General features: G+C 36.3%; 1 protein-coding gene across 5 annotated transcripts in view; it reads left to right on the top strand.

Annotated features, from left to right (window-relative positions):
- Positions 1–13423, top strand: part of CCDC141 (coiled-coil domain containing 141) — a 90766-nt gene extending 77343 nt beyond the window's left edge. For all 5 annotated transcript variants that reach the window (XM_074910705.1, XM_074910704.1, XM_074910707.1 and 2 more), the window contains 5 exons: positions 1471–1643; positions 10768–10922; positions 11020–11149; positions 11244–11406; positions 13114–13423. In XM_074910705.1, coding sequence (XP_074766806.1) covers positions 1471–1643; positions 10768–10922; positions 11020–11149; positions 11244–11406; positions 13114–13240 — 748 coding nt within the window. In that variant the 3' untranslated portion in view covers positions 13241–13423. The remainder of the gene's footprint in view (positions 1–1470; positions 1644–10767; positions 10923–11019; positions 11150–11243; positions 11407–13113) is intronic.
- Positions 13424–13697: the final 274 nt, after the last annotated feature.

Here is a 13697-nt window from a genome sequence, read left to right as displayed (position 1 = left end):
ATTTATATGTATGTGAGTCACTTGTCAAAAACTGTGATATCTACATAACCTAAATATCTACACTAAGAGATCCAGTGTTACTTATTTGTGTGCATTTTCTATTTCTATCTGAATTGCTCTATGTCTAATTCGATTGCTTTATACTGCATTTGTGAGAAATACATATGATGTAATATAAACATATTTTAAGATGATTTTTTAGAAATTCCCTGCCAGAGGGAATAAACACTGAAAGAGGGGCATGATTTAAATTATTTTGATAGTAGTCTGCTATGTGTTAGCATATTTTCCTAAAATTTTATCTCACTTGCTATTTCTTCACTTATTCCATTAGACTTTCACAATGGAGAACTTTCTTTTAATGTATTAAAATCAGATATGCTTCTTACTGGAAAAGTTTTGGTGTTAAGGTTATTGTTACACATGTAAAAAATTAGGCAAACTGTAAGCTTTTAGTAAGCTGAATTTTCTTCTATGGCACTGAAAAAAATAGTGGACACTGCAGCCTTGGTGCTATACTGTGTTGGTATCAATAAAGTTATTTTGTTTTAAATCCTGGTATTCTATGCTTTGAGGAATATTATTGGTGAAACAAGAGGTACCTTCAGTTTTACAAAAGAAAGCATTACTTTAGCTCAAAAATATATGCACTGTTGATATATGGACTTTTAAAAAATAACATTGAACAGAAAGCATTTTGCAAATTAGAAATTTATGAAAACAGACAAAAATATGGGGGTTTTGTAATGAAAACTTCAACAATACCATGTAATTTGTACTGTTGTAGACATTTTATTGGATATACATGTGGAAAAGTGTTTTTGTGTTTGTGTTAGGTTAAATGTAGCTTATGCTGAAACATCATGAGGCAAGAAAAACCAGAATTTTCTCTCACTTCCAATTTGTAAATCAAAAGTTAATAACAATACATGGTGACAGATCCCCAGGTGTTAGAACATGACACCAGTTTCCTGACATAACTCCTGTTACATTGTTCTGTCCTGTTTGGTGATGTGAACTAAGTAAACTTTAAGTAGGCTGCAGTAGAGAAGCAGGTCCTTGACTGTTCTTTATACTGCAGACACAAGTTCGGAAAGTTTGTACGTTGCTTATGCATTTTAAGTGCCTATTCATGAGTTGAATCTGGATTGAATAAATGCCTTAGTTTCAGCACCAGCCTGAGGCCTCAGGCCTTCATGCTACTCTCCAATACTACAGTGAGATACTGTGACTTGTCCATTGAAGACCATTTTCAGAACCACATATTCTAGTATTAAGAACATATTATCCAGCAATTTTTTAAAATATTCATCCATATTTACATATAACTTGAAATCTGAGGAATGGGAACACAGCAGTGAGCTCTATCTCTGCTGCCAATGTAGCATTATAGAGGTTGTCTGAATTTGTGATGTTCTGCTTGGCATACAGCAATATAAATCTGACTTGAAAACTGACTCTCTGCTTCAGGTACAAGAAGGGCCAGAAACTGACTGCAGATGAGAACTTAAAGCTTATACAAAAGGAGACAAAGCATACTTTGTTCATTCAGAAGGTGTGTGATAAAGATGCTGGCCTCTATGTTGTTCGGGCTAAAAATTTGAACGGCACTGTCTCATCAAGTGCCATTCTCCACGTGAAAGGTAACAGGCCACCTATTACAAGAAAAGATGGGATAATGCTGTGTGTCATCTATATTAGCATATCACTAATGTACTGGCTATTCACAAAATAAGTACAATATTGATTGCACTGGACTTAATTCTCACATGCTAAGACATTAAATTTATTTTTTTACACTGCATCTTTCACAATCTGTACCAAACCACTTTTATGTCACACTCGATATATTGCTTGTTTCTTTAATACCAGTATTATGTGCTTACTTTCCTTTCTCATAGTGATGTTGAGATAAAAAGTTGCAAAGATTTTCCAGAATCTTAGGCAGTTTTTCTTTCTAAAAATTGTTGGCATTACAGTGTTGGGAACGGTTTCAATGGTTACAGGTATTAAATGTCAAGATACACTCATGTAGAGTTCTCAGATCAATGTATATTTTATGATATGCCTTTTTTGGGGAGGGAATGTGGAGGGTGTTGAAATGGTTTTTAAACATCAAATGTATTATTTCCAACCACACTTATCTCACATTTAAAAAAAAAAATTTGTAGGTTAAAGTTTCTTAGTAAAGAAATTGTACTATTCATGATTGCACCAGCATAGATCAGATTTAATCCGTCTCAGCCCAGCAGATAGTCTCCACAAATGAAAGTTGCAGTAGTTCCAACAGAGTTGTGATTGCGCAACAAAGACTTGACCCAGAATCATCAGGATTTGTGTAAGTGGCATGTAGTATACAGTAGACCAGAAACCCCAAATGTTTACAAAAGGAGATGTTCCAACATACCAATCTGCTTAGATAGATGCTTGTGATACTTTTTTCTGCCTTATAAAATTAAAGATATAAATATTTCTAATAATCCACTAAATTGTTAGTGTAAGACAAGAGAGATAGTTTATGAAGTAAGCATTTGTGCATGTTTAAAATTTTCAACACACTTACTTCAAACAGAATCAACCAAATTGGGGAAATACTCAAAAATGCATTCATACCCCCCAAAAAAATTGTTTTATTTCAGTCAAATAGAATTCTCCTGTAACTTCAAAGCAGTAAATCCAAAGCAGAATTTTGTTCATCTACATATTGCATTTTAGTCTTGAAAAGGACAACCAGAAATACTATTTTTTATTAAAGTAGTAATTTTTTTAGATATTTGATAACAATGACATAACTGTGCCAGTGGAAGATTTTGTTTATAAATCCTTAAATGTAACTTCATTCTTTAGCTACAGTACTTGTATTTGTACAGTAAAAATAATTGACAAACAGCTACATGATTTTTCCTGCATCTTTGATTTGCCGCTTTCGTATTATAACTGTATTGATGTGGAAAATTTATAAAGAGGAAATATTTAATTTCTCTTGCATAATTTGCTGAAATGAAGTAAGCCTTTGTGTACCATGTTATGAGCGGAATATATATTGCAAATTGCTTGGAGTCAGTGAGATTGAAGACTGACAGATATTTTGGCCCAGTGACTGCAACTTTATTAAAATTCTTGTAACTTTGAAACAGGAGAAGGTCTCAAGGGAATATAACTTCACAGCAATAAGAGAGGGAGCAGGAGGAGGAGGAGGTGGTGAGCAGGTGGGGAAATTCAAACTAAAATGTGTATTACCCTTAATGAACAACTTTCTAATTTATGTCGCCTAAAAAAATTAATTAATCTCTCAGGTATAAAAATCACCTATTTTCCTAAACTGTACTTTCCATTTCACAGTATGATTTTGAATATTTCAGTTTTCATAACAGTAAAATTCAGTTTAGTGTTTTTCTGCCCTTGTGACTTTTATGTACAGTTGTTAAAAACATAAGGCAAAGAACCTATGTGAGCAAGATGACTTGCATAAGCAGTACATTAAGCAATATTGTGGTAAGAACAAACCAAACTGCCTCTCCTACATGCTGTAAGGTTTTGCCTGCTGCAGAGCTGCCAATGCTTGATAACTATCCTGTTGATATCATTCATTACCTATTTGAAAATGAGTCTTCTAGGTGATGACTGCCCTTTAATCATCTGTTTTTACTAAGAGTTGACATAATTAATAAAAAAAAAAAAAAAAGTAAGCATAGATGTTCTTTTCACATGTTCTAAGTAACTTGATATAGCACCCAGGTCAATTTTTCAGGCATTTTTGCCTTCAGTATGGCAGCTAAATGTATGCACAGAAAAAAAAACAGGAGTGAAAGCAGAGATGTTCTCTTTCCTCTTCTGTTTTGCCTCTGCCAGAATTAGGCCTTTAAATTAAGCATTAACTGTGACAGAGACATTGTAGCTCTACAGATGCTGAACTCAAAGCTGCATCTGTGTTTTAACTTGTGAATCCTTCATCTTGAAGACTATGGAAAGTTCAGTGCTAGAATGATCATTATTCTATCTTTTTTATATTGTCAGTGTGTGAGTTCAGAGATATGCATTTGACCTTTTTGGTTGGAGGAGAGCCATTTGTTGAGCAAACCAATGCTGTGAGGTGAGTCTCTATCCTTCAGAAAGCAGGACTAGAGCTAGGATTTCAGCCCTGCTTGGAAAAATTCGTCCCAAACTCATTTCTAGTTCTATCAAAACAGGAGAACAAGATGTGGCCTTTTCATCGTGTCATAAGAGTAGGACTTGGAGGTATCTTGGATCTAGACTTGTAGTTGGATCTGATTGCTTGCTGGCATTTACAGAAAGACCGCTCAATATTTATGATAATCAGCTCTACAAGTTAAAAAGGCAACAAACAGATACAGAACTATTTGGCAAGTCTACATATATTATAGGAACATACTCTTTTCCCTCCCTCATAAGGCTTCCTGATGTACATCCAGACTCCTAGGGTATTACAAGGGAGCAGGCATGCAGACCTTCTCCCTCATACAATTTTGCTTTAAATCTCTTTCCATTAACTTCATTTAACAGGCTTTAAAACTAGTGGGAGAGATCTCAGTAACTTTCTTTACCTGAAATTTCACAGCCAGATTAGAAGGCTGGTTTAGAAAACTGTGTAGGAGTAAGAGATTCAGCTTTCAATCCAAGTGGGTTTTATTCCAGCTTTTTGCTAATATTATTTAGAAGATAGCTGGTGATGCAGCCTTTTGTTGGGATTTGGCTTACACTTCCAGTTCCAAGCATAACAAGAACTGTCATCTTTCCTCTAAGAGGAGAGGAGTTAAAGAGAAGCCTCAGAGAGAGAGTGTAAATTTTACTCCAGCATTTACAAATCTGTGCTGTGTGTGCCTATAAACAAACATATTCTGCATTTAGTAAAATTCTGAGTCTGTATCATGCTGCATATGTCTAATCAAGTATATTTTGTCCCCTTAGCAGAAAAATGTTTAAAAACAATATAATGCTGATTCTTTTGAATTGTAGTTTAAATAGTTTGTGAAATGGCACTTATTGCTAAGGTTTGTATTTTTCTTATCTCTATTTTTTTATCATATTTTGAAAATACTATTGGTAGTTCATGTACTGGACAAGACATAGAAGTAGTTTATCTTAGACTTTTTAAGGCATTGCTATTTGAGACTTGATTTGGGATTATATGTTCCAGGAAGGCTTTCCAGATGAGGAAGCTGTATTGACATGATGCCCCTGTAACTGTTCACTGCTATGATGTGATGTTGAAACAGCGCCCATACTCGATTCTATTGGCTGAGGGAGGATATTTTTATGCTACTTATATCTAGAAAGTCACTAAAGGAAAGCTGCCCTCTGCCCACAAAACTACAAAAGCTTAATGGTAGTGAAATGCCACACTTGGTGAGTTTAACACTCTTTCCAGCTTGAAACATAAATGTCTGATGTAACTGACAAATTATGTAGCACAGATTTCAATAGACCCTCACAGAAAAAAGATGTCAAGGGTGAATGTGTCTCCAACTATGCCAAGACAAAACAAAATATTCCACTGGCGAAGGGTAGATCAGTGCAGAGTTCTTTGTACACCTTGATTAAGATTATATGTATCTAAAGTTTATATGGAAGATCTGAATCAACTGCCTTTCTAAGGAACGTGAGCCTCAGTTTTGTTATTCAGTTCAAAAGCATGTGAAGTGGCTTGTGATCAGCTCCTGTATCACTGCATCCACTCTCATTTTAACTTAAACATGTTATCTGTGAAAAATAAGCTTCCTACTACTGGATTAAATCCTGGAATTGAGTTCCTATTTAAATGTTAAATAAGATCTTTCAAGTTTGACTTGTGAAAAGAAAATGAGATGCAAATGAATCCAACTTTTAAAAATCTAAGTACACTACTGTTTTCAAGAGTGCACACAACTATGGCATTCATGCTATTGCTATATAACAGATGCTGTGAAATAATAAAAAGTCAAAACAAACACCTTGTCACTTCTGAGAATGTTGTCATTTTTGCACCTAAATGTTGTCAGATATTATAATTATTAAATGCAAAAAGTTATAAAGATAAGGCCAGAAGTTGCTTTAGCAGATCTGTAGATCTTAAATCATTGTAGAAGTACATAATTCCTTTGTTCATTAAACATCTCCTCTGAGAGTTGAACATATCTGTGAATTTTAGGTTAACAGAACTTGATTTTGTGAGTATGGTTTTGCATCTACTTTAAATCAGGAATAGTTTTAAATGCAGTTTTTTGTGGGTATATGGATACCAGCCACATTTTTAATTGCTGTAAGAAACAAAATTTTGAAAAGAGAGAGAGATTAGAGACACCAGATACACAGCATGATACTGGTTTTAATGCTTTGCTTTGTAAACAAAGGTGTAATCAATGCTGATTACTGCAGTGTTGGCAGTCTGGGTTTAAGTACTCTTTATTTAAGGACTCTAATGAATGCTGAAAAAATTTTGCTGGAAAATTTCTGCTGTTTTCTGTTCAGATAATCTTTTTAAAAAGAAAGATAGTAGTCTCATGATACACTGATATTTCTCTGGAAAAAACCCTCTCATTCTATTTCAGCAGTAATTTCAACATAATGCTTTCCCCCCACTTCTTTTTTTTTACAGTTCATGTTGTGTATGTTTCACTTCCTCCTCCTTTTAACCGTAGCCAGCTGAACAGGAGCCAGCAGTGTGCCCAGGTGGCCAAGAAGGCCAATGGCATCCTGACTTGTGTCAGCAGTAGCGTGGCCAGCAGGGACAGGGAAGGGATCTTACCCCTGTACTCGGCACTGGTGAGGCCGCCCCTCGATGACTGGGTTCAGTTTTGGGCCCCTCACTCCAAAAAGGCCATTGAATGACTCGAGCGTGTCCAGAGAAGGGCAACGGAGCTGGTGCGGGGTCTGGAGCACAGGTCTGATGGGAGCGGCTGAGGGAACTGGGGGGGTTCAGTCTGGAGAAGAGGAGGCTGAGGGGAGACCTCATCGCCCTCTACAGCTCCCTGAAAGGAGGGTGCAGAGAGCTGGGGATGAGTCTCTTTACCAGAGTAGCAAGTGATAGGACAAGAGGGAATGGCCTCAAGTTGTGCCAGGGAAAGTTTAGGCTGGATATTTAGGAAACATTTCTTTACAGAAGGGGTTGTTAGGTGTTGGAATGGGCTGCCCAGGGAGTGGTGGAGTCCCCATCCCTGGAGGTGTTTAAGAGTCGGGTTGACATAGCGCTGAGGGATCTGGTGTAGTTGAGAACGGTCAGTGTGAGGTTAATGGTTAGACTAGATGATCTTCAAGGTCTTTTCTAAGCTAGATGATTCTGTGATACTGGAGAAGCAGGGAGTTCATCTAGGTGCTCTGTGTTGTTCTGGTTCTACTACTTTCTTACGGTGCTGAGTTCTCCTCATCACAGTCTCGGTTTTGAACTTACGGTTACTTCAAGATCCCAAAATATTTACATCTTCCAGATTGCTCTCTTAAAGAGCAGATTTAAATTTTATTCTCTCCGTCCTTACACCAAAAAGACTACACTTAGGCATATTACTCCTAACCTCCCTTCTTCCTTCCCCATGTGGAGACACCTATTAAGAAAGTAAGTGGTGAACAAGGTTGCCTGACTGCAAGATGTGGAGTTGTGTGAAGGGCTATTTACAAAAGGTGCATGAGTTTGAAGGGAAAAGGGATTAATTATTTTCATTTTTCAAAAGAAGCAGCCTGTTTGAGAGCCCAGGTGTGTCAGTAGGCAAAGGCAGGATGAGACATTCCCCTGGTTGGCTTTGGATCAGATGTGGCTGGAGCTGCAATGGAGAAGGTGGTTTTCTCTCAAATGACTGGTAAGGTATGCCTGTTTCTGGATATTTCTCTGGAGACTTTGCTAGGGTAAGCTAGTAGTTTTTGTGTTTGTATATCATTTGTGGCTTAGAGGAGCTGTGTCTTTAAAAAAATTACTGTTCAAGAGTTCCTTTAATGAGTCTATGCAATGGTATTTGAGGAGACTGGACCTCTGGATGATGGATATTTCAGATCAGTTGGGTCATGAGATGTACTTGGTATTCCTTAATAAAATTCCTTGTGATTGTGTTAGGAGCTTGACTGAGACAAAATCTCTAAAAAATAAAATGCAGTATCTTAATTTAGAACAATGCTGAGCAAATTAAAATCTCTGAGCCACATGGTGTGAGTTTCAGTCTAACCTAAATTTTTTGAGAACATGTGGGATGTTGTTAAACTTGCTAATTCACGTTTCAAGGCATCAGAGAATGGAAATTACATGCCCAGAGTAAATAGGTGAAGAATAACTGTGAAGCAAAGTAATAAAAAGTGGGTGCTAAAACCAATTTGGCTTGACCTGGTACTTGGTACTGTGTGAGAGAGACTTGAGGCAGGGATGAAAGTTGTGAAAAAGCTAGATGCAGGTGATCTCTCCACCTTCAGTTTTTTCATTGCTCCATACCATTGAGTTTTCCTTGCTGGTTCCTCAGTTTGTAGCAGAACTCTCCTGGTTCCTACAAATTACTTAATGTTTAATATTTGAGAAACTTCTTATCTGAAGCCGAGTGGAAATTCAGTACCACTGACTACCTGAATTTTTTTCTTTCCACAATGCAAGAAAATATCCAGCCAAGAAATAATTTTTAATTGACAAGTTATCTTAGCTTATTCTGATATTTCATTATGGCATCATGGGAAAACCATTGGTGAAATATAACCATCCATTCTATTTTGAAGGTTGCTGACAGAGGGTGAACTCTTTTACAGTAGATTTTGTTTCCCTTTTAAGTTCTAGCCTGTGCCTTAAAGAGCTGTAACTGTCACTTCATGGTTTTCTTTGCACATACTTTTCCCTTTGCTTTCTAGAAACTGGTCATTTTCATTTTATGTTCTGCTGACATACTGATATGAAATCAAAATGGGCTCTGATCATTATCACCATTCCACTCAGATTATTTTCTTCTTTTTTTTTTTTTTTTTTTTTAAATGGTAATAATCATCCTGGTATGAGATGCAACCTGACTTCACAAGGTAATACAAGCTACACAAGTAATGGAATCCAGGCAAAAATGTCACAAGGAGTGGCTGATGCCCACTTAATGTTTTCTGCTGGAATATAAGCTAATCATGCACTGTTCGTGACTTATTGCCAGCTGTCTGCAAAGAGGAGGCAGGGGTGTAAGCTTGGTTCTCTTGCTTGAAGTGAAACTGCAGACTCCAAATTTCTGTGCTTCAGGTGCATGTAATGCAACGGTGGTGGCAGCTTGCACATGCTAACTTTCGACAGCTAAGAAGTGAGTTGTCTGGGCTGCTGAGACTGGCTAATACAGACCTTAGGTTAGCAAGAGTATGAGAGTAAAACTCATATACTTTGCTCTGTATTGTAGCATCAGTCCTACAATACATGGGAAGAATGTAAAAGCAGCTAAACTGAGCTTGAAAGCTTATTGCAAGAGCTTACCTAAGCAGTGGATTTATTAACTCAGCGGGTGAAAATGCCTCACAATGCTGACAGTCCCACATTTGACAAAAATAGCCATGGGCTTAGTGTATTTGAGTTTAGAAGTTGCTGGGCACCTTTGTGAGATATGCTGGGTTTTGTTTCATGATAGTATAAAGAAAAAATTTTTGTCCTAAAACAGTGGACTAATGCTGGCATAGTGGAGAGCAGTTTCAAGCTCTAATATTAATCACACGTTTCCATAACTTTTAATTTCTGAGAAGACTAGTGGTTACTTTTGTTAAAGATTATTGACACAAGTTACAATTTACAGTAAAGAGGAATAATACATTATGTGATAGGAATGCAAAGTGTTCATTTTTGTTGCAGCATATGTCTTTATGTGTGCTGTATATTAACATCTGCTGCTTTGTATTCCCTGTGTCAAGAATACTTAGTCTAAGACCTGAAGTTGTCTTTTTTAGCGCAGCCCTGGAGGTAGAATGTAAGCGGACTCTCAGGTACAGTGATCCAGTAAATCCAGCTTTACAGCTCATTGAGTTACATGTCACACAAAGGAACGCTTTGATTCAGTATAAACTGATGCTGATGATTGAAATTTCTTCAAACAATTTTGGTGGTTTAATTTGTATTAGCCAGGAATTGTACTGGCTCAGATGTCATCTGTCCTCCCACAGCTGGCATGAAGCCAGTACAAACTCAATCTCATATGCTCTGGTTATTGAAATAGAAATGCAATTATTTGCCCCTCCTTGATCTCAACCAGATTTGTACTGGATCATCTGCTAGAACCTGGTTTCAGCATTAATGATGGCCAAAGTTGTGATCTAGATCAAAGTGGTACAGAGGCTACATTCTAGTCTTGATCAGTGTTGCAAATATAGATCAATGGTGTTTTGTTTTTTTTTTTTTATTTTTCAGTAACATTTTTTTGACTAGAAGAATAAGGGAAAAAAGTGAAGAGAGCGATGTACAACAATGCACTAAATGCAGAAGTTTGCTCTCTTGACTTTGTCACTTAAATTTCTGTGGATTATTTACTCTTCCACCTTCACTGAAACACAATAATCCCCATAGATTTGTCTGCTACCTGCACAGAGAACATGGTTCTTTAGCATTATCATGGAACTAATACCACTATGTCAATGCATGCAATTCTTGGGTCCTTAATATCCATGTGTTTCAACAAACTTTATATTATATAGATAAAGAATGTCTGCATACTAACTGTCTTTCAAACAATGCTAAATTCCAGGTGTCAGTAAAGGTATACCATGTGGTGAACTTTATGAGAACTGATTTTCTCTTCAATTGTTTTAGCTGTGCCTTTTAAAATACGGTGAATAATTTTCTTTCAGTACAAGGAAAACGGCCAAACTTCATACAAAAATTTGGACATACAACTCTACAAGAAGGAGAAGATCTAATCCTGCATTGCACTATACATGGAAAGCCCAAACCACATGTCTGCTGGACAAAGGATGATATCCAAGTGGTGTCTGGAGATATCAGTGTATGTTCTAATGTTCTTGAAATACTTGAATAAAGAGAAAGAAGATATATTTTGCTTTATGCTACTAATAATCTATGTGCATTCTATTGTTTTACAGATTGAGAAATTAGGAGATACCTATTACCTTTTAAAAAGAAATGTAGTCCTTGCTGATACTGGGAAATATATCTGTGTTGCCAGCAATGAAGTTGGAAAGGCAGACTGCTCTGCTTTCGTAACAGTGATAGGTAATTCATCCTGCCAGCTGCATGCTTGTAGGCAAGTTGCCATATTAAATGAGCACCTTGTTTCTTACTTACTAATGTACCTGTTTTGTTTCAGAGAAAAATAAAACCCCAGAAATTTCCACTATAACTCAGGCTAAATCAAAACGGGAAGATAAATACTTTTCAGAAGTGAATGTCAGCACAACTGAGCTAGTACAAGCCCACAACACACGTTGTTTGCAAGATCAAAGACCAGTGGCTAAACATCTTCCAGTAAGGTAATTTACATCTTACTCTGTGCTACATCTTGTAATACTCCAATAGCTGTAAGGACACAAATTTTTACTTAATTTACACATCAAACACTAATCTCATTAATTTTTGCATAATGTAAAGTGTGTGATGTGTGACTGCCTTATACCCTTATTTGTTCATCAGAAGGAAGTTCTGTTAGATGAAAGACCTTGTGAAACAAGAAAATGGTGTCTGTATTTAGTTTAGTGAAATAATTTTTTTAAAATCTAGGTATCTTAATGTAGATATTAATGTAAGGTTGATCTGCTCAAAGATACAAAGTATTCCAGAAGTTCAAATGGGTACAACTGCATTAACGTGAAGTTTCAATAACTGAATATGTCAACAAAGTTTTCTATTAGGTAAGCATCTTATTTAGAAGAATAAGTAGCAGTCCTAATAGCACAGGAACAGTCATTGTTCATTAATTGATGAAAGATGATAAAACATCCCACTGTGCAATTTCAGAAGATTAAATAAGACACATGAAGTCAATAGTCCTTGTGGTGACTTCTTGCACAAGGTTAAATCTTGCCTCCTGAATTTAGGCTTTGATAGCCTGCTGTAGTTTATGGTGCTAAAACTGCCTGTCTTTTGAGTATTCAGGGATAAGAGAGTTTTTATACCCTGTGACCACTACTAATCTGGTTTACTCTACTATTAGTTCACTATTTCACTGGAAACATCAGATAAAATGAGTAACATAGGGATGTAGGTGGAGGTTAGGAAGAGATTGTGTACATAAAAATAAGATTTGCTGTCAGAGGTTTTCAATAGAAAATACCTGAACAATTCTATAGATAATGTTTATTACGCAGCTCTGAAACTGGCAAGACTATTTTATGGTGAAAAGCTGGTTTCATGATGATACAGTAAAATAGCTTTCTCTCCAGAAGGTATATGGAGCAATGTAATAGAAAGGAGGCTCCAGAGGTCTCATGGCTTTAAAGAAGTGATGGTTAATGTGACCCAGGAAAGTGGTTGAGAGTCTGTGGGACTGCTGTCAGGCTAGTCTTTCGCAGTCTGCTCAAAATGTTAAGTTTACGCTGGTCACATAAAAATGCATTTGTTGCCTAAAAGTGCCTGAATATTTTCTGAACTTTTCCTGTGTAGTGTATTCTATGACAAAAATCCATAGAAAAAAGAAAGAACAATGTTCTTTTGTCTTTAAATTCCTGTTTGTCTATCTAGACATAGGCCAAAATGTAAAAGGAAAGGAAAATTACTGCATATGTTGATTCAAAAGCTGTTCTCATTTCATCGTAATTTGCCTGCACATTTTCCCTCATGTCCTGATCAAGCATTGATCCCATATATTTTGTTTGTGTTTTTTCTGTATTGCTGTGAGGTGGCAGATATTCCAAAGCAAAAATATCAAATGCAAGATCATGTTAATTTTACTTATGGCACATAAATAATTCAGTGTGATTAAAAAGATCATGAATGAAGGTCAAATTTCTTCTAATTTTTCTCCTCTGTTCTTAATAACCAGAGGACGCTTTAGTTATATGTCAGTGAGTTCTAGCATATTTTACATTCTGTCTGGAATCACTCTTTATATGATCTGTGATCTTGTATTGTCTCAAGACTACAGTCTATACCAACCCACCACAGTGTTGCTTGTGAAAGGGAATGCTGCAGCTGCCACCATTTAAAAATACAGGCAATATTAACTGACCTTTTTTAAACAGGTTTAAAGAGAAACTCTGGCTTCAAGGAGTGTATCTTGAACTTGAGAGGCCGCAAGAGATTAGCTTCAATTTGGAACATGATCCTGCTCTGCTCCAGCCTGCTGCAGATGATCAGAAGATGGACTGAACTGCAAGATGCCTGATTTGTGAGGATATTCATGTTGTCTGCTGTGGCCATTAGTAGATATTGGCCATGGGTGAGGAGAAGATAAAGCTTTGAGTGCTATTTGATTTATATCTGGGTTACAATTTGTATTCGGTTTCTTTATAAATAAATCATTAATAAAATAAAATTCACCTATGGACAGCATTTATTAGACAGTGATTTCTAATTTCTTGCACTTTTGTTCTGGTTCGTTGGATAAATTTAACAGAACATGATGATGGAAAAAGAGACATCAGCCTTTAAAATTACGGATCTTCTTGGTGTTTCATTGGTATCCACTGTTTTATTCTTCTACAAATTCTATCAATTCCATCAGTAGTTCTCCTTACTTGCTTATATAGAGGACTCAGATACAAATGAGAATTTACAACAAAATGACTTTATAACTATAGAATTCTCTGTTTCATTAAATACAGTG

The sequence above is a fragment of the Athene noctua genome, chromosome 7 (assembly GCF_965140245.1).
Source record: "Athene noctua chromosome 7, bAthNoc1.hap1.1, whole genome shotgun sequence".
NCBI classification, from domain to species: Eukaryota; Metazoa; Chordata; class Aves; order Strigiformes; family Strigidae; genus Athene; species Athene noctua.
This window is presented reverse-complemented; position numbering and strand designations above follow the sequence as displayed.